Raw genomic sequence first — 26,712 nt, 5'->3', positions numbered from 1 at the left:
TGTTTAGTTTAAAGCAATCCAGGATTGGGACTGCATCTATTATGTCTTTGTACCTGATTTAAGCAGAGGATTATAGGACGGGTTCAGATGATACAAAAAGCCTAAAATCTTTATCGTGGCTATGGAATCGGGTCCCTGCTCAGTTCTTGACAGTATACTCAGATTGTTGAAAGATTAATGAACACTACAAAGGCCCTGAAATTGCCCTGAACTGTTTTCTCCCTGAGCTCGAACAGAGTACAACGATGGTTAGTAGCAGAATAATTATGCCTGAAATGGTATTAGGAAATGACGTTCTTTAATTCATTGTGAAGACGGCTATCATGGACTGTTCAACGGATGTCTCATAGACCATTTATTGGGTCAGTACTTTGAGGAAGGAAGAATACTTGCAGAATTAAAGATGTGAGACATGTCACTGTGTCCCCACTCCGAGGGCACTAGATGCAGAAATTGTTAGGGAAACTAATTGGGCAAGGGTTGGCATCCAACAGTTGAAAAGATCTTAACAATTCTGAAGTTAAGAGATCTCTTGTCAGGACCTTTTCAAATTCTTAGTGATTAATGAGGCGTCTTAGATTGGATGGAATTACTGGCTTGCAACATGAGTAGTCCCTGGAAATCTTCAAACTAGGAAGAGATGATTATAGATCTCTTTGCCTTCATAGTACGAGAAGGAATTTAGGAATGTTGAACATCAAGGGCATCCTTTTATGTCATCCTTTGGCTGCTGATGGATTGTTACGTCCAGTTCTATTCTAAAAGCAAGGTTGGGTCAAAGATGGCTTAAGTGTAAAGGTCTTCCATTGTTCCTCACCCCATATGACCTTGCTAAGATAGTCAGAATTACCTCCCCCCCCCCCCTCTAAATTTAGACTTACAGAAGAATTACATCTCAGGGACTTTTCTGGTATAGCTTCCTATCCTATTTCTTTGCCAACATCAGATTTAATGTTGGCTGGAAAGCTTGGATTCAATGCATTTGAATACATTTGTATATCTACTGTGTGCAAGGAAGAGAGGGAATAAGCATTGGGGAAGGAAGAGAGGCTGAAAATACAAAGATGAATAAAACACATGATCCCTTTCTTCTAGGGACTCAGCATCTACTCTGGTCAGCAAAACAATTATCCACTATCCCAATACAAGGGAAAATATGGTGGATATAAACTATTTATATTATTACAACTAAAGACTGGGGGAGATTGAGGGGTGTGGACTTTGGTCTTTGGTCCAATTCAGGCTGCAGACAAGATTGGACACATTCAGGATGTTATGCCATTCAATTTTACCCTGAGGATATAGCTGATTGGAATTTTGTGTCACGTGTGGACTGTGAGCCCTTCCACGTCTTCTGTCAATTTATGCCCCAGTGATGCTGTTCTTATTGTTGTTCTATTTCATTCTTCCCCACTGCAGTCTTCCTCTAAACCATACTTCTAGATACTTCCTTTCTGGGTGCATTTCCCAAGATTGGCCTATGATTACTCCCTTGTTCTCAGAAGTGAAGATTGCGAGGCGGCATCTGAAATGAGATGGGAGTTGTTAATCCAGGGTCAGATAAGGTAACACAGTAAGCACTGCAGACACCTCGTGGTACATCTCAGAGGGCAAGTGAAAGAAGCATCCCTGAAGCTGAGGTTACTCCTGGTTACACATGGTCACAAATCTTGACTCATGGCAGAGTACAAAAGCAAATTTTGATCTTCCAACTTTTCATTCAGCCATAATGTCATCTATTGGAGAGTCTAGTTAGAAAATAAATCCACCCCCTTTCCATTTCACCTGCCTGTCCAGGAAAGTACAAAGGGTGCTGGGTATCCAAGACCAGGTTGTTATGAGGTTGCATAGGAAAGAAAAAGTTGTCACAACATTGGCATATCCTCTAATTAACTACTTATAAAATTGACCTCTACTCAAGGATCTCTTCTGTGTATCTGTTCCTCTGAGCTCCCTCTTTGTTGGTCCATTCCTTGCTGATTGCCTGATGATGTGCAGATCCTGTAATACAGTGCAAATATAACATAGTTTTTCTTGTGAAATGAACTTGCAAATGTGGCTAAAGATGTAGAATATCCTGACGATACTAAAAAAATAATTATAGTGCCAAGCTGTTGGAATCTGGCTAATGAGGCGCCAGCATAATTAGACCACTGACAAATTGAAGAAGGGGTATTAACGAGGACAATGACAAGGTGGGACTTCAAAAAAGTGCATTTGGACCACAAAGGTTAGGAGAGGCCTTTAGGAAAAATTGATGACTCTTTCTAATATATTTGCAAAAATGAACCTCTTTATGCTGCCGAAGTCAAAAGTGAATTCAAGGATGTTGGATCATGTTATGTGATTGGTCAGAGAAAGTGTGCCCCAAAATGTCAGCAGAATCCATTTTTGCTTTGTTCTAGTTATTAGGGCAGAGTTGCGGTTATAACTTAAATTTTGTGAAATGTAAAATAAAATATATCTTAGTTTATTTTTTAAGATAAGATTTTCCTTGAAACTTGCTCCCTGCTATTTAATATGTTTGGTGTTATTTTAAAGTGGGTTCACTTAGCTGGTCTCTTCCTGGTATGATTATTCTACAATTGTCAGAATATTGCAACTTTTGAGGAAGTAAGTATATATACCAGGTTCTGCCATTTCAGTTAAAAGAGAACCACCTGATCCATTTAGCATGACTTTTTTGCTCCAAAAATGCAATCACTTTTCTAATAAGAACAAGTTGGTGTCCTTATTATTTTACATCCCGTTTTCTGAAATATCTACTGTAAATGTGGCATATTTTGGAAATAGATTGCAAAAATCAATCACTTGGATATCCACCAGGTATGAAATTAAAATGTTCTAGCCTTTCCAGGAAAGCACTGCTTGTTCTTGGGCCACATGCAACCACTGGAACAAATTTTAACGTGGCCAAACCAATAAATGACAGCTTCCCATTAGTACATGACCTTCTGAGAGCCAGGCAGTGACTTCCAGATACAGTCTAGAGACCACATTTCCATGGCTAAAATCAGCCAATCCCCAAACACTTGGAGAGCTTTGCTCTGACAGACTGTGCCTTATAAGTTGTATATAATTACTCTCAATTCATCTTTTCTTTTACCTAGTGATTAGTGGACTTTTTCTTCTTTGGAGATCTTGAAGCTAACATGCCTAAAACAGGACTTTTGATTTTTCTTGCTCAACTTGCCCTCCCTCAGCTTTATTCTTCCCCACCTATTGCCTGGTCCAAACTGCCATCATCTCTTACTTGGACAATTGCAGTAAGTTTACTTGGTTCCCTGCTTTGATCCCCGATTCCCTATACTGTTCTCAATACTGCCACCTAAAGGATCCTTTCAAAAATCTGTTGGATCATATTAGTTCTCTGCTTGGAGCCTTTTAGTGGCTTTCCAGAATAAAAATTCCAAAGTCCCTATTCTTATTCTCCAAAGACCTACAGATCTGGCTCCTGCCATCTCTCCGACTTCAGCTCCTAATACCTTGTCTTGGCTCACTTTGCTTCAGCCCGACGGACTTCCTTACTATTGCTTGCACAAACAATCACACTCCTGCTCAGGGACTATATACTTAACTCTTCTGCTGTTCTGACCTAGACTCACTCCTCACTTCACTTGGATGCTAATCTGCCCAGAGAACCCTTCTCTGACTTCCCTAAAATAATATCCCCTGGACTGTCTAAACCCTTAAACTTTCTTGTCCTCCATTATACACCACCTCGTATAAATTTTTATTTTGTTTGTTTTTATTATTGCTCTTCTCCCTTTAGAAGGTCAGCTCCATGAACACAAGTCCACGGTTTTGTCCTTTGCCTTACCCTGGGCATGTAACCATGCCTGGCTACCAGTAGGTGATGAGTAAATATTTGAAACCATTCTACCTCTGAAACTTCCATCAACTGTGTAGAAGAAACACATATAGGCAGTCCCTTCTGCTCAATATCTCTCTGACTTTAGGGACTAGCATAACCCATTGGATGGACTTCCGGTTGGGCGCATATTTGGGGCTAAATTTAGTGGGAAACACAAAGGAAGAAGAAAGACCCGCTATGAATACTGGAATAAGCCGGTAAAGATGCCTTGAATATTCATTTGTAGTTAATTTCTTCACGCATACTTTTTTTTTCTTCTAAGTCTTACCACGGCTATTTGGATGTGAATTTTACTTTTCTAACATCTCTCCCCCTCCAAAAAGAATACAGGGCTCTGTTGTATGAATGCGAGATAATGTTTATTTTGAAACAGGCTTGATTGAATTTCTCCACTCTTAAATTTTGAGTCGGAGGTGGAAGTGTTGTTGTTGTTGTTGTTTTGTGTATTAATGGAAGGGACGGTTTAAATGACATGTCACCATGAAGATGCCGCTTATTCTGAGTGAGAAAGAGAGCGAAGCGTGGTACGAATGAGGACTAGGGTGAACCTCTGGCTTGTGCATCCGTCCCTGGGTTCAGCTGACCTCAGACCATTTGGCTGTCCTGTGTGGTATTTACCTTCCAACACCGCAGCTTCGTGACTGCTTTTTACGTGGAGCTCTCACATCACATACGGGTTTCTTCCACCGTGCAAGACGGTGAAGGCCCTGCGACCACATTTCAGTTGCTGTGTTGCCCGTGCCACTTTTCCTACCCGTTTTGTACTGAAAGCGGAGCGTGATGCTGAAAGCGATGTGGCAGGTGGTCATGGGCAAAGGCCGTGGGAGCTGATCACGCTGTTCTGTATTAATAGTCCTGTGAAAGAAGTGGCAAAAGTTCAGTCACAAGAGGGGATAAATATTTGCCCGCTCATGAATCCGCTGCTGTGCGGCGGCTATATTGGGACATACCCTCCAGGGAAACGCTGTCTTTGCAGACAGACAGCTTTTTCAGAGCTGCCCCAGAGGACCCCCGGCTGCTGTGCTGAACATTCCTGCTCCCACAGTGTACGTGTTGGAGAGTCACTGTCCCTGCAGTCACCCCTGCCTGTGGGACCTGGAGTGGTGCTGGGGCGGGGAGGGACCCAGGAGTCAGGCCCCAGCTCTGCTCTCCTGTGCAGCCTTGGGCCAGCCTCTGGGTTCCTCCGGGCTGCAGTTGCTGGCTCAATACAATGAGAGCACCCGTCTTTATGGCCGGCCGCTATTATTCTGTGTAATTCTCTGGTTGCACTAAGTCGTGTGTTTCCTAGTCCCCCACCTCTTGGCAAACAGAGATATATATCATCTTACAGAACACGCCATTCCTCTTGAATACCAGGGCTCCATCCCATGTGCTGCGTCCTTGTGGGGGGTTAGGGGCTGGGAGCCAAGGAAGGAACAACTGCTCCTTCAGAGGTCAGCGCTCAGAGAGCAGAAGCCAGAGGACTCAGACACCAGGAATTCTATTTACATTTATAACAGCAGAGGCCAGAATCACGTAGAAATATTAATAGCTTTGGGCTTTAGTCCCAAAATTGCAAAACAAAAAATGCCGTTTGCTTGGAACCGAACCTTTAACTCAGACTTTTCTGGAACTCTTCATTTATTTCTATTCCTTCAATAATAATAAGTTTAAAAAGCCTATCCTGGCATATTTTTTTTTCTTTTTTATAGGGGGGAGGAAATAGGGGAAAAAAAGCTTTTTGTATTTATTTTAATATGAAAAACGTTGCAAACGTCATGACTTTTCCTCATGAAGATTGTATATAGTTAACAGGAAAAATACCAGTGCACACATATTTATAGCTTGAATCACCTCTTGATATGTCTCATGGCTTTTCCTCTTAAATAATGAAAAGCAATCAGCCTTAAACCTCATTAGGTTTTTAGCAGCTGTTGCAACTTGATCATTATTTCTTTTAGGTCTTTGGGATGTCGGATCTCTGCACTCCAGTTCAGGCTCCGTGCTATCTTTAGCTGACCCCAGCACCTGAAGGGGAAAGTAGTCATGTGCCCTCTCCCTATTTATAAAGATTAGAGGTATTCTGTCTGAAATAAGAGTCTCAGAATAAGTGTCCCCATAGGTGATTGTTTTAAATTCAAAGCGCATTTCGAATTTGCAGTATTTTCCTCAACGCAGGGAAGTCGGGATGAACGATGGCACGGCCTTGGCTAACTGTGCCTGGCTGGCGGCACCGGCATGGGTTGAGTCCTGCCTTTATTCTCGGAAACTGAGCTTTGCCTCCGTAGCAAAGGTGTCGCTGTCATGGTGCCTGGGCGAGAGGAGGGCCAGGGTTTGATGGCGGGTGTGGTGGGCAGCTCCTGCCGGGAGCCCTGGTGATGGCGGGGAGAGCAGTTCTCAGCCAGTGATGCTTTTGGGATGTCTTGTTCAGCCTCTGTCTGTAGCCAGGCCTCTGTGGGGTGGGGTGGGGGGGTTGGGGGGTGCTCTAACCTATCAGGAGCTCTCAGACATCCCCGGGAATATAAGAACATGGGAAAAGCATATTTGCCAACTTCCTTCTGGAAGGAATAGTGAGGGGTTTGGGGTGGAGCGGAAGGGGGTAGGGTGGGGCGTGACACCTCCAGTGGCAGTGACCGTAGATGTTCGTCCTGCCTTTGAGGAGGGTCGGTCTCGTGCACTCACGTTTGAGATGTGCAGGTTTGGGAGCAGAGCTGAATTTCTCAGGACCGTGGAGGAGATGAAGCTGTATTCTACCACCAATGCTAAGGATTAATATGAGGCAGGCCAGGCAAGGGTTGGCTTGGGACCTCAGCTTAAGCAAATGTTCCACTTGACCGAGGGGCAGACCTTTAAAGTATCCTAACCTTGCTGGATGCATAAGTAACCCAGCTGTGGGGGTGGGAGAAGTTATGTGGCTTCTAGTCTGGAACAGCTTTCCTTATCTTCCTCAGTTTTTCTTGGCTAACTATGGAATAACAGACACTCTTTGTTTTAGTGTTTTGTTAACATTTGCACCAAGCACCACTGTCGGGCTAGCTTAGAGGACCGTGTGAGACAGTGTTGGCTGAGAGGGTGCCCGTGCTTGTCTTTGCCCTTCTCCTTCGTGCTCCCCACTCTCCATGGTCTCCCCTGAGATTACATCCTTAGCCATTCACCTGTACACCAACCTTCATCTCAGGGTCTGCTTCTGGGGAAACTGATCCAAGGAAATGCTTTTTCACGGTGTTCCCCAAACTGCCCACCAAAGTGCCCTGGAGGCTACAGAGCACCCCCAGGGTGTCATGGAGTGTTTGAAATTTTCAAGGAGAAGAACGCTATGCAATATCTGTCAGATACAGTGCCAACTGCTCAAGGTGCTGTATGGTTTCCATATTAAGATTGGGCCACCTTCCTTTCGATGATGGCGTATGTTTCTGAAGCTGGGTTTTCCATGGTTGTTACGATAAAAAGCAAGTACGAGGTGAAAAGCAGGTGGAAGAGGAGAAGGTGGTGGTATCCAATCTGATCACAAGGCTTGAGAATTTGTTTAGTGTTTACAGGAGCACACACATGATTAGTAAGTAAATGTGCTTAAGAATGAAATAAAAGTATTTTTCTTAAGATGTATGCGTATAATTTTTTCAAATGGATCCTAGGTTATTAGGGCATAAGTTCTTGTTAAGTCAAATTTAATTATTGGAACTTTTAGCTATTTCTTTTGGTCAGGCGCTGCCCCTCAGTCAGCAAGGGCAGTACGAACCAAATGATGATGGCAGTTTTTATGCATTTCACGCTAACATGGATTAAGTGTTCAGGTACCAAATAATAGTCCTTGTTGTAGATTATGCTCGAAATAAACTAATGCTATTCCTTTGTGTGTCCCTTATTGTCCTGCACTGTTTTGTGTTGTTCATGAACTGTCACACTGGCCTCTTCAACACGGGCAAACATGCTTTCTCTTGTTTTCTTCTTTCAGAGAGTGGGTTAATCGAGCCCCATCTATTCACTTTCTGAGAGTATTAATCTGTCTGAGACTACTAATGAGGGATCCATGTTATCAGGTTGGTTGGAAAAAATAAAGGTAGTTTTTACTTGTTATGAAGATGAAGTAAAGATCTGGGATCGTGTTAGCTTTTTTTTTTTTTTTTTTTTCCTGTCTCACAACTCAATAGCTTTCAAATTTAGGAGGTATCTCAACTGCTATTTAAAAAGATATGAGAAACAATTTAATAGGGACAAACAAATCTGTATGTTTCTGCTGTATTAACTATGGTATTAAGTGGATGGGACTTCTGGCGTATGTTTAAACCATTGGCAGTTCAGGCCACACCTTTGAGTGTGTTCAAGGCTAAGCAGCTCCCTTGGTCAAAGTCAGCAGTGACAAGTGGGGGCCTTCTCAGGGAGTTCCCGAGGCAGCCCGTGGGAAAGGCAGAGGCTGCGGTTTTAGCAGCTGCTCCAGAGTCCGGGCCCTTGCCCACACCTAAGTTGGAGGTGAGCACGGGACCTGCCGCTGGTCTCCGATGGGGGTTGCGAGGCCGAGAAACTTTCCCCCCTCTCACTAGTTACTGGAGTGTGCTGCTGTCTCTAGTTTAGTGTTTCTTGAATTTTAACGTGCACAGGAATCCACTGGGAATCTTGTAAACACCGATTCTGATTCAGCAGGTACACACTGAGGCCCAAGTCTCTGCGTCTCTGTGAAGCTTCCAGAAGACGCCAATGCCACTGGTCCATGGCCCACACGTTGCACAGCAAGGACTTAGTGCTTTAGCAGTGAGGCTCTAAAAAACAAGCTTCCCTAACATTTCACCCAGACCTTCAAAATTATTTCTTCTAGTATCGGCTGGTAGACAGCTGCTTCCATAAAGCAGCAGTTCTCAAACATCTGTGTGTCAGAAACACATGGATGACCTACAGATCGCTAGGGGCCATCCCCACAGCTGGTCGTTCAGTAGGTTTGGGGAGGGCTGGAAAATCTGCTCTTCTAGTAAGTTCCCAGGTGAAGCTGATGCTTCTTGTCAGGGGACCACAGTTTGAGAACCACTGTTCCAAAGCCTCAAGATCGCTTATTTAGTCATTGTTACTGCTTGCCAATGTTAAATATTTAGAACGTACCTATTCTAAATACGTGCTTCGGTGTTTTCACAGATTTTTTTCCCCCCTAAGAAGCATCTCCTTTTACACCCTGTCCTGATGAGCTACTAGGAAGCTCAGACCACTCCAAAGATCTTTTACTTTGGACTTGGTTTTACTGATGAATTGTTTGCGTCGGAATGCGTTTCTCTTCATTACCCCAATAACCATCTTTTCCAACCTTGGCACTTAAAAAAAGCGTTTCGTACTAGTCAGCTACAGAGCCCGCTCTGATTTGAGTCTCCTAGGATTCATGGTGGTGCCACCTGTTTCCTTTAGACGAATCACCACTTCTTCGTTCTGTATTCTAAGCTGGCCTTGTGCTATTATAGTTTAGTGAGCCCTTTGACTGTGTGACTCAGGGCATTGTCCAAATGGCTTTCTGTCCTGGTTGCTCAGAGTTTTTTTGGGAAGACAGCATCCTTTTTTTTTCCCATGACCAGCCGTACAGAACTATGCATTCCATGTATTTCTGAAGGGCCGTTTGCAATTCTGTGTGCAGTGTATGTAATAACAGTGGACCACGTGTTCCATTTTGCCCGGGTCAGTCCCAGTATGTGTTCCTTGTTCCCACTTAATTATTAATAACATCTCCTTTCACTCTCATGAAGGTAGGTTTTTAGCAGGGGCTCTAATTTTCTGACTTATAGAAGTTAGCAAAGTATTTGCCTCAGAGATTTTCTGTTTGTTTAGAAAATTGATGACCGTTGTGTCCTACTCTGCTGATCTCCATCAAAGTATTGCCTTTCTTAGTCTAGTTCTTGATGGATCGGGACAGGGTTGATTGCCCTGCTCTCTCCAGGAAAGAATTCAGTGACCTCATTGTTTATGGGATTTTGTGACTAAACACATATTGAAATGAAGTCCTTCCCCGATTTCTAGTCTTTCCATAGAAGGGTATTCTCTCTGAATATCTCCTCCTGGCACTCTTTCCACAAAGAAGAGCGTGTGCTCAGGCGGTTGTTGAACATCTTGAGTTGCCAAGAATTGTTGGCCGAAGTCACAAAGCTTTGCTGGGGTTTACTGTAATTTATGCCAGTTAATCTCAGCGAGGCTTCATCCTTGCTAGGCATTCCTTTCCTCGCTTGTTGAGTCTGTGCCGCAGGATCCACAGTGGCTGTTCCAAACCCTGTCCGCTTCTCATACTCCGATCCCCTCCTGACCCTGTCATCCTCACCAAATTACAGCATTGTCTGCTTTCTGGGAAAACCAAAGCCATTCCAGTGGGAACTCTCTTATTATCTCTTCTTTGTTGCTTGAAATATTAGGGTTACCTTGAAGCTTTATGTTCTTCTTGTCTCAGAAGAAATATCCCTCCTCCTTGCCAAGGCTTACCCATCTATCTATTCTCTTCATTTCTATGTCAGTGTCTCCCTTTCTATTTTCTATTATTGTAAAAATCTCCTCTCCTGGACCCAGATGTCCCTTCGAATCTTCACCTTCCCTTCATTACTACATTTCTTGAGAGGTCAGGCTATATCTCTTGAACCCACTTCCTCTCTGTCAGAACTGATGGGCTGTATTGCTTTCACACTGAATTCTTGTGAACAGGGTTCTCCCTGGAAGCCATGTTTCAGTCAGCATCCGTTGATCCAGAGGTTGCAAACTGGTAGCTCAGAGATTGGATCTTGCCTGCCAGAGACTTCAGTATTTGCTTAACGGAGACTCCAGCAAGAAAAAAACTGGAAGGAATGAAAGAGAAGCCATTTTGAAAATATGGAGTGCTTAGGGTTGTTCGCAATTAAAGGGAGACACGTGGTCTGAGGTTTCAAGTATGTTAGGAATCCCAAGCAGGATACAGAGAAATGGCCACCTGGACTTTACTGTGAAGCCGTAGTACATTGCTTACCGAGGATGAAGTGAAAATCTTAAAAGCTCCTAAGTACAATTATCTTAGCAACCACAGTAAAAAGATGGGCAGGCTGAGTGACCTTATCCCAGCACCTGCATTTCTCAACTCCCTTAGCAGCCCACAGGCTTCACCGCATTTTCCGTTTGTCTCCACCGCTCCCAGGAGGCCATAGCTCTTCCTTAGCACTTTGTGTTTTTCTGTATTACTGCTCTTTTTCTTGACCCTGCCTTCCTAAATGTTAACCTTCCCAAAGTTCTTTATTTTTTCAAGTTTATTTATTTTGAGAGAGAGAAAGAGAGAGCGAGCAGGGGAGGGGCAGAAAGAGAGGGAGAGAGATAATCCCAGGTAGGCTCTGTACTATCAGCAAAGAGCCCAACAACGCGGGGCTTGATCCCACGAACTGCGAGATGGTGACCTGAGCCAAAACCAAGAGCCGGAGGCTTAACTGACTGAGCAACCCAGGCGCCCCATCCAAAGTTCTTTTCTTTCATCATCTTCTCCCCTATCTCCCATGCTCTTGGCTTCAACTATCGTTGTTGGCATTGTTGTTTTTTTGCTTACATGTACATACCTCCAGTCTCCAACTTTTCTCTTCATGTAAGTCACAAATTTCCAGGAGTATTTTGGACGGCCATATGGATGACACAATAGTGTAATTGTTCTCAAAGTGCGATTTGGGGACGGCTTATGGATCTCTGAAACCCTTTCAGGGATTCTACCAGGCCAAAAATATCTTAAAAATAATGCCACGGTGTTGTTTGACTTTTCACACTCACTGTCTTACATATATGAGTGGCGTTCTCCAGAGGCTCTGGGATGCGTGAAAATGTCACAGCTCTGATGGCCGATGGAACGTGTGCTTGTCTACTCCTCCTGTGTTTTAAAATGTTCGCACTTTTAACTTGTAATATGATAAGTAGATATACCCCACATAAACAGAACTCTTTGAGGTTCTCAGTAACTTCTAAGAGTGTGAAGGAACACAGAGACCAAAGAGTTTGAGAAGCACTGTGGTGGTGCATTCCACTCAGTAACTTTAAAATGGAGCTCTTTGATCCTTCCTCTCACCTTGAACCTTCAGAAGCAACTCTTAATCCTTTTAATGGTGCTACCTTGCTTCCAGACTCCAAGGTAGGAAACTTTAAAACATCTCTTATATTTTCTTCTTACTTATCCCCTACAAATAAAACCTACCAAGGTTTTCAAGAGTACTGCTATTCCATCTGGAAAGATAAGATGCCAGCACATAGAGGGGCCGAAAATCAAGACCCAGAAATGAGCAGTGTGGAACCACTGTTGAGTTTAAGCAGAGGAGTAAAGTGATCACATTTGTGATTCACTGTTAAGGGCTCACTGCAGTGTGCTCGACATTGATTTGGTTGCTGATTAGGTGTAGGATGAGAGCCTCCAACGTCACTGACATTTTCGGCCATTGCAAAAATAGTGGTGCATAACAACATCTATTTTGGTGTTGCACTGTGCTCCCTTTTTAAAGAACATACTCTTTATCTGTATTATATTATTGTATCACTTTTTTTAAAAAAGGAAAACCTCAGGGAATAGAACATGGACATTTGTTCACATACTGCACATTGGACTGCAGGTCAGATTGACTTGGGGACTTTCTCCAGGTCATTGGGTTCAGAAGTACAGAAGCCAGTCTTGTGACTCTGTGGCTTGTGAGCAGGGAGAAAATGCTGAGATCTGACAGGGCACTCGGGAGGTGTTGCTGTCATCCAAGTGTGCGGTCATATTTGCTTCTCCGGTTAGTAGTCAGAACTGTTAAGCCCAGGTATGCGCATGCGTAACTTGTGGTACTGGTTTGCTGCAGCTGACGCTCTCAGGTTAGAGCAATCCCATTGGTATGACCAAATGAAATGTAGGGAGGACCCTGATTCTGTGAGCCATCTCCTAGCCTTGCTCCAGTCTCCATAGGAGCATGGGGGGCCGAAGCGGGGAGTGTTTATTTTGTAAATGAAGGGCAAATTCTTGAGTATGTAACAACAACATTCCCAGAGAGTGACAGACCCTCTCTCTCTTTCCTATACGTCATAACAGTGCTTCTCCAATGGTGATCCACGGGAGTTAATACATATTCAGTGAAAAGAAGTGTGCTTCAATTAATGATGTTTGGGAAAAACTGCACTCAGTTCTCCCATTGGAGGCTTATAATGCATGGCGGGATGTTCAAAGCTCTGAGGGGCCCTATGATAAAACCAATTGTCAAACTCTGTTTAAAGTATTATTTTACAAGCTGATTTGAATTTGGCCATGAAATTATTACTATTTTTTAAATAGAATGTCTAATGCTACCCACTGCACAGAATAAAAGGGTTATTCCCAGAACAGAGTTTGGGACTTAGTCCCAAATTGTTAATACTAATTATTGGATTGATATGTTACTTGTCAAGGTAAAAACTTAAAAACGACCATGACCATGACCAATCATTTAAACATTATTCTCTCCCGTGGTGTCTTCTCACTTCCAAGCCTCGAATTTAAATCTCCTTCAAGTCAACAACTCCCAGATTTCAATCTTTTGCTCTCACGCCATTTTCCATGGTCTTTTATACTTTTCTCAAGTGAATATCCCAGCAGTAGCTCAGTATGTCCCAAATCGAGTCTTCTCTGACCTAGACTAGACTCTTCCCGTCTCCTTCCTTATGTCTGTTAGTATCTGCCACCCCTTAGTCCCCAGGCTCAAATAGGTGCTGTCTTCTACTTTGTTACCTTTCTTCTAGCATGTCTTCGTGTTTACTTGATCACACGACTTCACAGACTATCTCTGCCTCTCCATTCTCCTTCCCACTGTCACCGCCAACCAACTGGGCTTCTAGGTGGCATTCTTTCCCTTTCTGGTTCATTCAAAAACCAGAAGGAAGTCCCCACAGCTGATTTCTTTCTTTCTCTCTTTCTTTCTTTCTTTCTTTCTTTCTTTCTTTCTTTCTTTCTTTCTTTCTTTCTTTCTTTCTTTTCTTTTTTTTCGTCAGAGAGCATGAGCTGGGGAGGGGCACAGAGAGAAGGGGACAGAGGATCTGTAGCGGGCTCTGTGCTGACAGGCTGACAGCAGCAGGTCCGATGCGGGGCTCAAACTCATGAACCATGAGATCATGACTTGAGCCGAAGTTGGACGCTCAACCAACTGAGCCACCCAGGTGCCCCCTCACAGCTGATTCTAATCATCCCTTGTTCACACATTTTCGTCAGATGTCATGGCCCTCATGACAGAGGTCACATTCAGGCTCACATCTAAGCCCTCCCACAGTTTGATCCCACCTGGCTTTCCTGACATTATTCCGTGATTCCTTCATGGAATCACGGAAGTGCTTCTCCTGATGTTCTTTCTGCACAACTTCCATGCGCCTTTGGACCTACTGTCCAAATCTCCCTGGTTTTCCCCAATTTCTTCTCAGCAACTCTATCCATCCTTCTATGCCCTTTCAGGGGCTACCATCCTTGAGACATTTTCCTTAGTCCTCCCGGCAGGATATTATGTGTTCCTCCTGGAGCATCATAGCACTTCATGTATAAGTGTTTTATAACGCTTTCCAAATTCTGTCTTGAGTGCCCGTTACTTGTATATCTAGCATATGCTTGCCTAAAGCTCAGTGCAGCAGGCCTCGGTCATCTTCACTGCATATTTGTGTCCCCTTCAGAGCCTAACACAGGGCTTTTATGTAATAAGAATCAAAAAAAATTGTTGAACAAACATAAGGAGTTTTATGTGTTATTTTTACATGTATAAAATATTCTGCCATAACTAGGAATAATGTGTACAATATTCTATTTTTTAATTGCAGCTCTTCTACAGTAAAAACAATGAAAATTCAAATTAGTAGGCAGTCACAGAACTACTTTTTTTTTTTTTTTTTTTTAGAGAAAGAGAAAGAGAGGGCACATGAGTGGGGGAGGGACAGAAGGGAGAAGGAGAGGGAGAATCTTAAGCAGGCTCGATGTTCAGTGTGGAGCCCAGTGTGGGGCTCGAATCGACAACCTTGGGATTATGACCTGAGCCAAAATCAAGAGGTGGTTGCTCAACCAGCTGAGCCACCCAGGCACCCCACAAAACTATTTTAAATTGAGTTATAAGTGTGGCTTCATAGTTAATTGAAACATGGGTATGTTTAGTGTTTCCAAATTCACTTCACATTGAATAAGGAAACCTTGACAAGGAGGCCTGAAGAATCTGAGCCTTTTGTTCAGCCTGTCCACTCAGTTGGCTTCATGGTGGAACTAGATTGTTCTTCCCCACACTTGAGCACTCATCACCATGCACGTCCAACAGAACTGGAATGATGGCTAATATTTGTATTTCAAACGACTTCCTTGTATGCATGTTAAGGAAAGAGATGCCAGTATAAATAGACAGGTTAGGGCCACTTGAAACACATTTGCCTGAAGATGAATGTCAATATGGATGATAGGAGAGCATTTGCTGTTAGTAGAGTTCCAAGCTGGCCCTTCTCACACCTGCAGCCTCACACCCCGGTCTCCCCCAATTACCACTTTTAGAATAGTTTCATGAAATGCCTTCTTACTGGGAATTGGATTTAAAGACCTGCATCAGGAGACACTTATGATGATTATGCTTACCTTTGTTTAGAGTCAGGGTTTAATAAGACCATTATCCTCTCCATTTTAAGGAGGAGTCCCATAGAGCAATGCTTGCCAACTTTTACTGTTTGTGGATTACCTGGGAATCTGTGGAGATTCAGAGTGTAATTCAGCAGGAGATTCTACACTCCTTACTAGCTCCTCTGTAAGGCTGATGCTGCTGTCTGTGGACCACACTAGGCAGAGGCCCACAGGAAGGTCCTGGGAACTTGGTGATGCTGGATTCCATTCCTATCCAGGCTGGTCACTTAGGCAAAGTGGCTTACCTTTCTGGGTCTTGGTTGTCCTAATCTGCAATGTGAGGAGGGTGAAGGGAACGATATCTAACAGCCCTTTCCAGCTGTAATATTTTATGATGACATGAGAGGAAATAGAAAGAATGAGGAGTCAGGCTGAAGGTCTTATTAAGAGTTTGTCTTAAATGTGGTGCAAATAGCAAACATTGAGTTTATGTTAGAATGTGGACCTTCAAAAAATAATTATGTCTCATGATTTAATCAAGAAATTGCATGTAAAATAACCTTGCCCTCCACCCTCATCTTTTGTGTATGTTCTGTTGTTTTGTTTTATTAGGAGATACTCCATAGCTTGGGCGGGATTGAAAACCTAGCGCAGGTAAGATTCCTTTGTGGTGGCTCGTCTTGCCTTTCCATTTCACGCCATGGCTCGGGGCGAGGATTACGTAGGTGTGTGACAGCAGATGGCTTTCCTACCTTAGGCTGCCGGCCAGGGGGAGGAGCAGGCAGGGTGGATAAGTGTGCGTATGGCAGGATACTCACAGAGCAGGAAGGGACCCATGACATTTTGTTCCAGGTGATTTTACCCAGCCTGCCGAAACAAGAAAGTTCTATAAAAGGTCACGTGTCTTTAATTAGTAATGAAAAGAAATAGGTGTTGGCTGGCAGGACCAAATCCTCAGCATTGCACATACCAGATGAGGGGAGAAAATATTGGTTATGAAGATGCTTATCATTTTTCCACAAAAAAAGAATTCTCGTGCTCACTGAAATATTTCCAAATACATGACAATGTGAGGAATGGTTTTAACTTCACTTAGTTTTCTGCTTTTGTAGCTACTGGGGGAAGGCGAACAGGTAACTGTATATGTTGAGCCAGTTAAATGTTTGGGTTTATTAGTATGATAAAACAAAATTTTCTAGGCAGGGCATTGGGTTGGAACAGCCCATTCTCCTAAAACCTATGGCATGTACAGAAAGAATGATTTTCATAATAAACCAATGGCCCTGCAAACTCATTCCATATTAATGGAAGATTAAATTTAATGGCAGTTTAATGCTAAACCTATCTTATTTTATTATATTTTCATTCCTGGGAAATTGCTACATCATGTCTAGTTTTTATTTTTAAGATTTGTCTTTTAATTGGCTGGGGGCTTACCTCATTTAATGGCATAGTCTTTCATAAAATCATATTCTAAAGGATCCTCTTATCCACCTTCATTTCCCTTGTAATATTAGAAATCTATGTGTGTTACTCTGAGCCTATTTCTTATTATAATCAATTATCTACAGTGAGGGATTATCAGACTACCCCCTACCCATTTTATTCTGATTATTGGTATATGGGGTATGACGGTTGTGTGTGTGTGTGTGTGTGTGTGTATATACATATACATATACATATACATATACATATACATATACATATACATATACATGCATATGTATGGTATTTGGAGGCAAATTACACCACGAACTTATTTAGTTACGAGTCATTTGAGGACTTTTGAGAGTTTACATAATCTTTCCATGGTCCCTCCCTGAAATTCAGGGCATGCAAGAGAAGGTGAAGAATCTAGAAACTCAAGCTACCTTTTGCCCTTAAGTGAACCTGGCCCAGGGACCCGAGTATTATTTGGTGTATCTGTTGTGCCATCTACAGCTCATTTTCAGAAGTACACATCTTGTCCTTCATCTGCTCTCTTGTTGGTTTGGTCCCTCCTGCAGTACATGGAGATCGTGGCCAATGAGTACCTCGGCTATGGGGAAGACCAGCACAGTGTGGACAAGCTGGTCAATATGACATGTAAGTGTTGTCGCAGGGACACAGCAACTTTCCCGATTTGCTAGAATGAGCAGGATGGTCTTTTCAGCAGGAAAAAGGGTACTTGGAATGCTCATGAGTCTACCCATCCACAGTCATGGTATTGAGAGTCCATGTCAATAGTTCTATTTAGTGGCAAAATATACCCAGAAGGAAAACTTCAGATCACAACTCTTACCTTGAAAAGCCCAGTTTCGGGTGGAAGATTTTCAGTGAGTACAGGCCTACATTAATGCAACAGAGACTTCCGTAATGGCAGATTTGGGTAAAAATATTTTTTGCTTTCTTTGATGTCCATTAAAATGTCATAGGCTATTCAGTTTTCAACTATAAAATTGGGTTAATACTAATAATACCTACCTCATAAAATTTAAAACATCGTGCACATAAAAAAAGAAAGAAAAAGACCCTGCTGTAATGATGATAATGTGAAATCGTTGGTCTGTGGGTGTGGCACTCAATCTTCTCTCTTTGGAAGGCCCCACCTTCCATCCTCTCCAGGTTTGACGATCTGTAGGCCCCCTGTTGTTGTTGGGTGCTGGCCCATTTTCTTTGTGTGAATGGTCTAATTTACAGTGTTTGTTTCCACGGCAGCACACTGATTCTCAGTTAAAGGGAGAAGAGAGTGTGTCACAAGCCCTCGGCACCAGGAAGTTTCTTTGAGAACAGCTGTTCTCTTCAGCTGGGGAACCTTGCTGTGGCCATCACCTTCACTGGCCTCCCCCCTCCTCTTTATACTTGAAATCTTTATAGGGGGGAATCTTTGAAGAGTAGGTTTCACTTTGAACTTTTAGAGGACCCTGTTGAGGACCTTAAGGGGAAGGAGATGTTTGCCTTTTTTGTTGTCTCCATATTTATTGTTATAATACTAAGATATAATAATTATTAGTTGAGCTTAAGAGGTAATTCTCAGAATTCAAAAGAAAAGAAACCAAAAAACTCTGTTCCTTCTCCCTCCATTGTTTCTTTTGTGTTATCTGTCTTCCCATTTGCCCTTCCTCTGCTTGCCCTTCCGGTAATTCAGACCTGAGTTTCTATGAATACTGCTGCCTTTAAGCACCGAATCCCTCTTTCAGCTATTTCCTTTCTTTATAGATATTTTTCAAAAACTTGCTGCTGTCAAAGACCAAAGAGAATGGGTCACCACAAGTGGAGCCCACAAGGTGAGCAGTCCCAGAAGGAGTGAACACTTCAGCTCCATATGTCAGTGGATTGCTGCTGAATTTGAGAGTCCCATGATCAAGTTTCTTATAATTATAGTTCACAAAATCTACCCTAGAATTGTACATCTCTGCCAACCCTTTTATATTCTTTATTAGTCTAAGGAGCATATATGGAAATAACAAACAGGTTTCCTAAACTCTTTTTTTTCTTTTTCCTATGCCACTTAAGAACAACCAAGTTCATTGTTTTATTTAAATGTTGCTTGAGAAACCCTGGCTATATATATATATAAACTTACCCTAGGTGTGTGTTAACAAGTGAACAAATAAAGCGTACGTACACATCTAAATACATTCCATATGGCACATGGGGTTATATTTGTTTGAACCGTATGAAATTGTCATGTCTATATGCCAATTTCATATGGTTCAACTTTATAATCAGATGGCATAGTATTACAGGCATCTGGATCGAATATGCATTTCAAGATAAATGAATGCAGGTTTAATCAAAACAGACTAAATTTATATTTCTAGTAAAACTGTTTAGGTGGGAGCTGCCTACAGCCAAGTTCTAATAATCTGTTGAGTTGTCATATCCCAGGAGGTTACTTCCTAGCATGTACCAGAGCAAGGTTGCCTAAAATGTGTTCACACATGCTGCCCATATTGTAGGAGATGATTCTGGGTGATATACAAGTCAACACTTTTCATTTTGATAGCCACATATATTTCACCGATACTATCACTGAGAATTTAAGGAACATTTTGAGTAGCATTATGGAGGATATGGCAAAAATTGTGGAAGTGATATGTCAGGGACTGAAGTTTGGGGACATTCTATTAGAAGGTAGAGAAAAAAGTGAGAGAAGAATAAGAGGAGGGGATGAGAGAAATGAAGATAATGATAGCTTCATAAAAACACGAATGAAATCATAAAGGGGAAAAATTGGCATAAAAGAAACCCAAATCTCCTCATCAGTTGTTGCACGGCTTACACCTCTGGCCTGCAGTGTGTTTGGGGGTGTAATTTTAGGGGACTCTGAGTTCTAAAAGTGTCTGGGGAAGGGGACCTCAGAAGAGGCAACTGATAATGTACAGACCTGCAGCTAAGTCATGTTACTGAGGATGATGCTTGGAAGCATCGATTCATGCTCTTTCAACATCAGTTAGAAATCTCAGAGGCAAATGGAGTGCTTGCTAATGTTGATATACCTTACTTAGTTTGGGGGGGGGAAGAGAGTTTTCAATATGTTGGTGAAAAATAGTTCTTCAGTTTGGAAAGAGGCTACCATAAAGCCTGGTTCAGAATGAGCTCCCGATGACTGGTTGCTACCAGTATTGTGGTTTCTGTTATTACTCTCTCTACTTCTCCTTGGGGAGAGATCAGAAGAGGCAGAGCAGACCTCCTGGGCACATGAAAATAGAGGGAAGAGTGAGATCTTTGGCCGTGTAGCTTGGTGGCTTTGGCTTCCTGCCCTGGGTAAGGAGTGGCTACAAGGAACTTGTCCTGAGTCTCAAAGCAGGAAGGGGCCCTACCCCCTGGAAGAGCTGGGTGTGGTGAATGTTTAATAAAACTCCTCTTGAGGTTAAGCTCAATGATCTTTGAAAGAAACATTATACCACCCAAGAAGCTTGTAGCACTTACGCAATGAAACTTTCTTTTACTTCATTTTTCAGACATTAGTAAATTTACTTGGTGCCCGAGATACTAATGTTTTGCTGGGTGCCCTTCTGGCTCTGGCTAGTTTAGCTGAAAGGTAAGTGTATTTTACTGTACTTTTCAGTTTCACTGCTGTAGCAGTTTAGGTGGGAGAGATGGAAAATAGATCAGTTTCTCTAGTTGCTTACCTACTTAGTTATAATTTGTGAAAAATAAGCATGGAATAGCATTAATATATAGAAGAGGATCCTGGATGAAAAAGTATCATTTTAAAATTTAAGATGGAAAGGAAAATCCCACTTTAAATTTTTTTTTTCATTTTTTCCTAACCAGAAATACTTACCTAGTCTTTTATCCAACCCTCAGATACTTCCACTTTCAAAATTACCACAATTTTTCTTTGACAACTAAATCTCCCCAACCTTAAAAAACATTCTCTCCTATGTATTTATTTTAACATCTAAAACATTTTCAAACATTTTTACCCTTAATACAATTCTGGGTAGCATGTTCCCTTTATAGATATCATGATCAGTTTAAGTAAAAGTGCTTTAAATATATTTTTGTGCCAATAAGTGGATCAATGCTTTTTTCTTTTTCTTTTTTTAAACTTTATAAGGAATAATTGACTACTCTCATTACATATCTTTAAAGTACACAACATGATGATTTGATATACCTTATATATGTGGAATGATTATCACGCTCACGACAATTAATACACTAATCACATCACCTACTTAACTCTGTGTGTGTGTGTGTGTGTGTGTGTGTGTGTGTGTGTAGTAATTACACTTGAAATCTGCTCTCATCAGCTGTCAACTGTACAATATCACACTATTAACTATAGTGTCCATGCTCTACATTAGATCTTCAGTATTCATTCTTTTCATTACTGTTAAGTTTGTACCCTTTAACCTGTATTTCCCCCTCCTTCTAGCTAGTTGCATCTGGCAACTATTCACCATTTCAATCTCTGTTTCTGTGTCATCAGGTCTTTAATTTTTGTTTTATATCCCATGTATCACTGATATATAGTAGTTACCTTTCTCCATCTGGCTTACTTTACTTAGCATAATTCCTTCCAGGTTTATCCATGTTGTCACAAATGGCAGAATTTCATTCCTTTTTATAGACAGACAATAGTATTCAATTATATACGTTACATACAACACACACACACACACACACACACACACACACACACACCTGTATAGGTCATTTTTATATCTTGGCTACTGTGAATAATGCCTATTATTACTTTTTTATGAACAGCATATGATTCTTTTTGGAGAAAGGGAATTATGTTATCATCATACTGTTATTAAACAAATTTGAATTTATGACATATGACATTTATTGAATGTGGGAATTTGATGTAGCCCTAGCCCATGGAGCTGTATTGCTTTTTGTTTCTCCTCCTGAGATAATATGAGAACTGGGGTATTAGACAAATGGATATGGTAAAGTATGTCTTTAGTAATTACTAATAGTTTTTAATTTGTAGTCCAGAATGTAGGGAGAAGATAAGTGAACTCAACATTGTAGAAAATCTGCTGATGATTTTACATGAATATGACTTGCTTTCCAAAAGGTAGGATTGCTAATAGGGAAAAGACAATACCATAGTTGATGAAAATTATTATAATCATTTTTATGATGTCCTGTTATTTACATTGTTAACTGAAGTTATGAGTCACCTTGACATTTATTTTCTCTTAAAGTTTTTATAAATAAATTAGAACAGAGAGGGTATATTGATTTATCTTTGGTTTTGCACCACTTCTGGATCTGGGCAAAGAATCAAATTATATAAGTCTTACGATTACATCCTTAATATTTTTGTTTATTGATTTTTTTTTTTTTTTTACATCCTGTGCCTTTAAGGAAAGAAACTCTGAGGTGGCTCTATTTTTAGTAATTTCAGATTATATGTTGAATAAATTATTAGATCACTAAAATCTATTTTGCTTAAGTCAAGTAAAATACATTAAGATAGCTACCGACTTGTTTCATGACCACCTGTTATTATAACTCTAAACAGAACCGAAAATGCGTTCATTTTCACTTGAACTTACATATTGCTCTGAAGAATTACCGTATCCAGATAGTTATTGGGTAGTTTTTAAATGGAGTTGCAACATACATTATCTGATACTTAGTTAAGTAAGTCATAATTTTCTCAAGAAGTAAAGCAGGTAACAGACACCAAATAATGAAGTCCTGACACGTAACCATAGTAAACCGCCTTGAATCTTTCTTCTCAGTTTCACCCTCTTTTCCAAACTATACTGACAGAGTTGCTTACCTGAGCCCATTGCTAGGAAACAGCCTCTGCCCAGATGTTAGAATGCCAGAGATGAACAGGATAGAGTGTATAGTGTGGGAGAGAGGACGGGCGTGCAGGTCAGTGGTTTCACCATTGTGCTGTAAGTGGTGTGGTTGATGGGTTCACAGGACACCGTGGGAACAGAGAGGAGAAGCTCCCAGTCAGAGCCAGGGGTCATGCCAAGTTTCCGGAAGGAAGACGGAGTTATCTAGGCAAAGGGAAAGAACAAGTGAAAACAGAATGTGCTCCCACATGGAGGCATGAAATGGTCTTTGTTCGAGGCAGTGCATGGTTGGGCACAGCTGGAACAGAGTGCAAGAGGGAAAGTGCCAGAAAACTAGACAGTTAATCTTGAGTTAAAAATATAGCTAATTTTTATCCAGCTCTCTATATGCCAGGCCCTGCTCTAAGTGCTTTTGTGTGTTAACTCATTTGATCGGCACAATGACCCTGTCAATTTCCATATTTTATAGAGGAAGCAGCAAGATGCCTTTAGCCAGGCCACTGTGGGCTCTTTGTGCCGAATAAGAGTGTGGTTTTTATCTGTGAACATTATGGGGACTCCAGGAAGATTTTAAGCATGATCAGATTCATTTTGGGGGAAGATTACTCTGGTGGCAGTGTGTAGGGTGTGTGACGTGGGGAATGTAGCCACACGGTGAGCTCCACTGAGAACAAGGAGGGAACGTTTGGTGTGGAAAGTTCGAGGAGATGAGGAATACCATTTGCCAAAAAACATATGTTCTGAATGTCGGAGCACAAAAGTTTGGGAGGGATTGGAGCTGTGAGAAATTGGCTCAGGGGAAAGGAACGGTAGAGTCGTGTGGGCATGAGAAGATTGGAGACGCGAGTGACAGAGGGGCTTATGTCTTGGACACAATCAAGGATCGCAAGAATGGGAGGAGCTGTGGGGTTAGCCAGCTACATGACTTGTAAGAGAATTAATCTCGGCAGTTGCCCAGGAAATAGGGGGCCCTGAAGGCTCTTGATTGGCAGGGGCAGGTTGGGAAAGGAGAAGCAAGCGTCTTGGATGATTCCGTCTTCTGATTTGGGAAATTGAAAAGGCTGTAGTTTCATGAATCAACGCTGGGCACATAAGAGGAAGAGGCAACGTGAAGAGGAGGATAATGACTTTGAGCTGAGACCCAGTGGGGTGACACACATGGTGGACTGCCATGTGGCTAGAACTTCTGGAGGTTGAGAGTGATGCCTGGGCCTGGCTCACGATGCCAGGACAGAGCGGGTGTTTGAAGCCACGGGAAAGGGTGCCGCTGTCCAGCGAGAGTGTTTAGGGTTAAGGGTGGCTCTATGAAGTGTGCATCATCATCATGTTTCAGAGCTCAGCTGAACCCACTGTCACATGCTATCATTATCTTTATTTTACTGTCCAGATACACACTGGGCACTTTGCGTTTACTTTCCTTGCATTGTAGGGTTGTTGTTGTTTCTCGTTTTGTTTTTGCCATTTGTGTTAATGTCTTGTTTTTGTAACCACCTAGTAAGTTTCTGAAGACTTGGGTGGAGCTTTTATTTCTTTTGTCTTGAGCACAATGCCGGTCCTATTGTATGATACGCGGTATCTATTTGCTGGTTAGTAGGTTTTTAGCCAGACCAGTGGGCTCAGAGTGAGGCTCTGACTTAGAACAGCGGGTCAGCGAACTCTGACCTGCACGCTAAATTTGGCTCCCTGCCCGTTTTTGTAAATAAAGGTTTATTGGAACATAGCCATGCCCTTGTGTTTTTATGTATTGTCTGTGGCTGCTTTTGCATAGATTGGCTCGGTTGGGTGGCTGGCAAAGCATAAAACACTCGCCTGCAATCCAGCCCCTTAGAGAAAACATATGTTGACCTGTGACTTGGAAAATGTTACAGGGATGCAGTGATGATGGCTCTAGTCTAAATGTGAAGTCAATAACCCACCGTGCCGGGGTTCTCATTCTCCTCCTCCCCTCCCCTTTCAGATTAACCGCGGAGTTACTGCGCCTACTTTGTGCCGAACCCCAGGTAAAGGAGCAGGTGAAGCTCTATGAGGGGGTACCCGTCCTCCTCAGCCTGCTCCACTCGGACCACCTGAAGCTGCTCTGGAGTGTTGTCTGGATTCTGGTTCAGGTTTGTGAGGACCCTGAGACCAGTGTGGAAATTCGCATTTGGGGAGGCATCAAGCAGCTTCTTCATATTTTACGAGGGTGAGTCAGAGGGGGCCTTTGGCCTACTCTGCCCCAGTCACTGAAGGCCGGGGAGCCTGCCATCCAAGGGCACATTTGGTACATTGGCACATTACCAGCTAACTTCCTCCTGCTCCTTGGCCATTGCTGTCGTGGACAGTCATTTATCCTTGTCACAGACGTGCGTGAGCTCAATATCAGGGGCATTCATCTTTTAAGCTTCTTGGGAGCCCTCAAATATTTATCTTTGAATCACAAGCCTCCAGTTCCGTACCAGGAATATAGAAGGCCATCAGTCTGCAAATGTAGATTGAATGGAGACCCAAGAACCTGAAGAAAACATTTATCTTGCCCCCTTTTTCTTGACGTGCTCTATGCGTATTGTAATCCCAACAAATACAGTAATGTTCCTTTGAATTTGCTGTTTTCCTAAGATGTCTGCATCTGCGTATATGTCATTCATCTACAAAGAGAAAGCAAAACCTGCAATGAGAGAACAGAGGAATAACCCTTAGCTAAAAGGGGAGAAGGCATTATTTATCAAATGATTAGCATGTGCTGACCCTGGTCCAGTTGCCCTTCTTTCCTCTCTGATCTTTCTTGCCTGAAGGTGGGTTAGCACCTTATCTGTCGTTCAAAAGTAGAATTCTAATGACACCCAAGACTTGAGTGCGGAGAAGGAATGGTTGGTTAAAATAGTTTCAAATTGAAATTTTCTTGAAGTATGTGGCAATAAGTGTGTATTAGGTATATTGAAGTAATGCATAAGGATATCTTTTGGTATGTCGGTGGGAAAGTTCTAGTACCTACAATTATCATAAAGCATAATTCAGCCTTATAGGTACAGAATCAAAGTTGAAAAGGAGCACGTCTGCCCGAAAGGAATCACACTTGTAATCCACAGTACATAAATAAAGCTCACTGTAATAAAAGCAGAATGACTTATTCTTAATACGACCAGATATTATCAAATCAGTATTATTCAGACTTTGTGCCTGTTGTACCTCTAGGAATATTATGGAACTCCATGTTGTCAACTTCATTTTCTGTGAGGACGTTTCCAAGTATAAGAACAGACTATAGAGATGTGAACAATAGCTTTGTTAATGATTTCTGTCGTTACCAAAACAAAGGAAAAAAAATATAAACTATTGACAGTGTACTCACTTCTACGAATATCATAGGAATATCTCAATTTATAGTATAAATTATAAATCTTCCATTTGTACTGTGGCATGATAAGCTAGCTCCTTGGACGTTTAGCAAAAGTTTTTTATTTTTTTGTTTGTGTGTGTAGACTGCGGATGGTAGTGGTGGGCATTATGATTCACCAGTACGCCTAGTGCAATAGCTATGGACCACCCTCTCAGAGAGCACTTATTTTCTTTGATGATAAAGTGAATTTCAACCTGGTTAAGCAATACTTCAAAGATAAAACCTACCTTTTTTACCACATAGAATTCAGTTTAATACAAGGCAGCAGTTTTCCTCTTTTGCTCAAGATGTAACCATCCTTAATAGAAAAGAGTTCATCCATGTCTGGAGAGTCATTTTGCCAGTTCATTTCTATGGTGCAATGTTAGAAAACTCTTCCCTGGGAAAATGACATATGTCAACACTCATTCTACGTTAAATATGTCTCAGTGCTCTGGGAGAATTTATTACCCCAGCTGGGTAAACACTGTCCTTTCAGAGCTTGTGCCTGCCCCGGAGCTGCCTGGGGCTGGTACAGGGGGTGGAGGTTGCCAGATTGTCTGCCGGCTTGAGTATGAACAGGGATTGTTGTCAAGGCACTTTCCAGAAAACCTGTTCACGCCCATTCACCTACAATCCTAAACTCAAGAGTGGTTCCTAAAAGGCTGTATACTCGAGTAGGGGGAGTGATCTCTAAAATTTGAGT

General features: G+C 42.1%; 1 protein-coding gene across 11 annotated transcripts in view; it reads left to right on the top strand.

The window, feature by feature from the left end:
- NEK10 (NIMA related kinase 10) overlaps positions 1–26,712 on the top strand; it is a 224,615-nt gene that overhangs the window by 26,142 nt on the left and 171,761 nt on the right. For 10 of the 11 annotated variants that reach the window (XR_006222036.1, XM_042998421.1, XM_042998420.1 and 7 more), the window contains exons 6-12: positions 7,809–7,893; positions 16,002–16,043; positions 17,396–17,474; positions 18,588–18,655; positions 20,336–20,415; positions 21,826–21,912; positions 24,609–24,833. Coding sequence is in view for 10 of the 11 variants with exons in the window: in XM_042998421.1 (XP_042854355.1) it covers positions 7,809–7,893; positions 16,002–16,043; positions 17,396–17,474; positions 18,588–18,655; positions 20,336–20,415; positions 21,826–21,912; positions 24,609–24,833 (666 nt within the window). In the remaining variant the exon portion in view is untranslated. The remainder of the gene's footprint in view (positions 1–7,808; positions 7,894–16,001; positions 16,044–17,395; positions 17,475–18,587; positions 18,656–20,335; positions 20,416–21,825; positions 21,913–24,608; positions 24,834–26,712) is intronic. The other variant, XM_042998422.1, reaches the window with a different exon arrangement.

This window comes from Panthera tigris, chromosome C2, assembly GCF_018350195.1.
Source record: "Panthera tigris isolate Pti1 chromosome C2, P.tigris_Pti1_mat1.1, whole genome shotgun sequence".
NCBI lineage: Eukaryota > Metazoa > Chordata > Mammalia > Carnivora > Felidae > Panthera > Panthera tigris.
The sequence above is the reverse complement of the archived record's forward strand: the minus strand, read 5'-3'. Positions and strand labels throughout refer to the sequence as shown.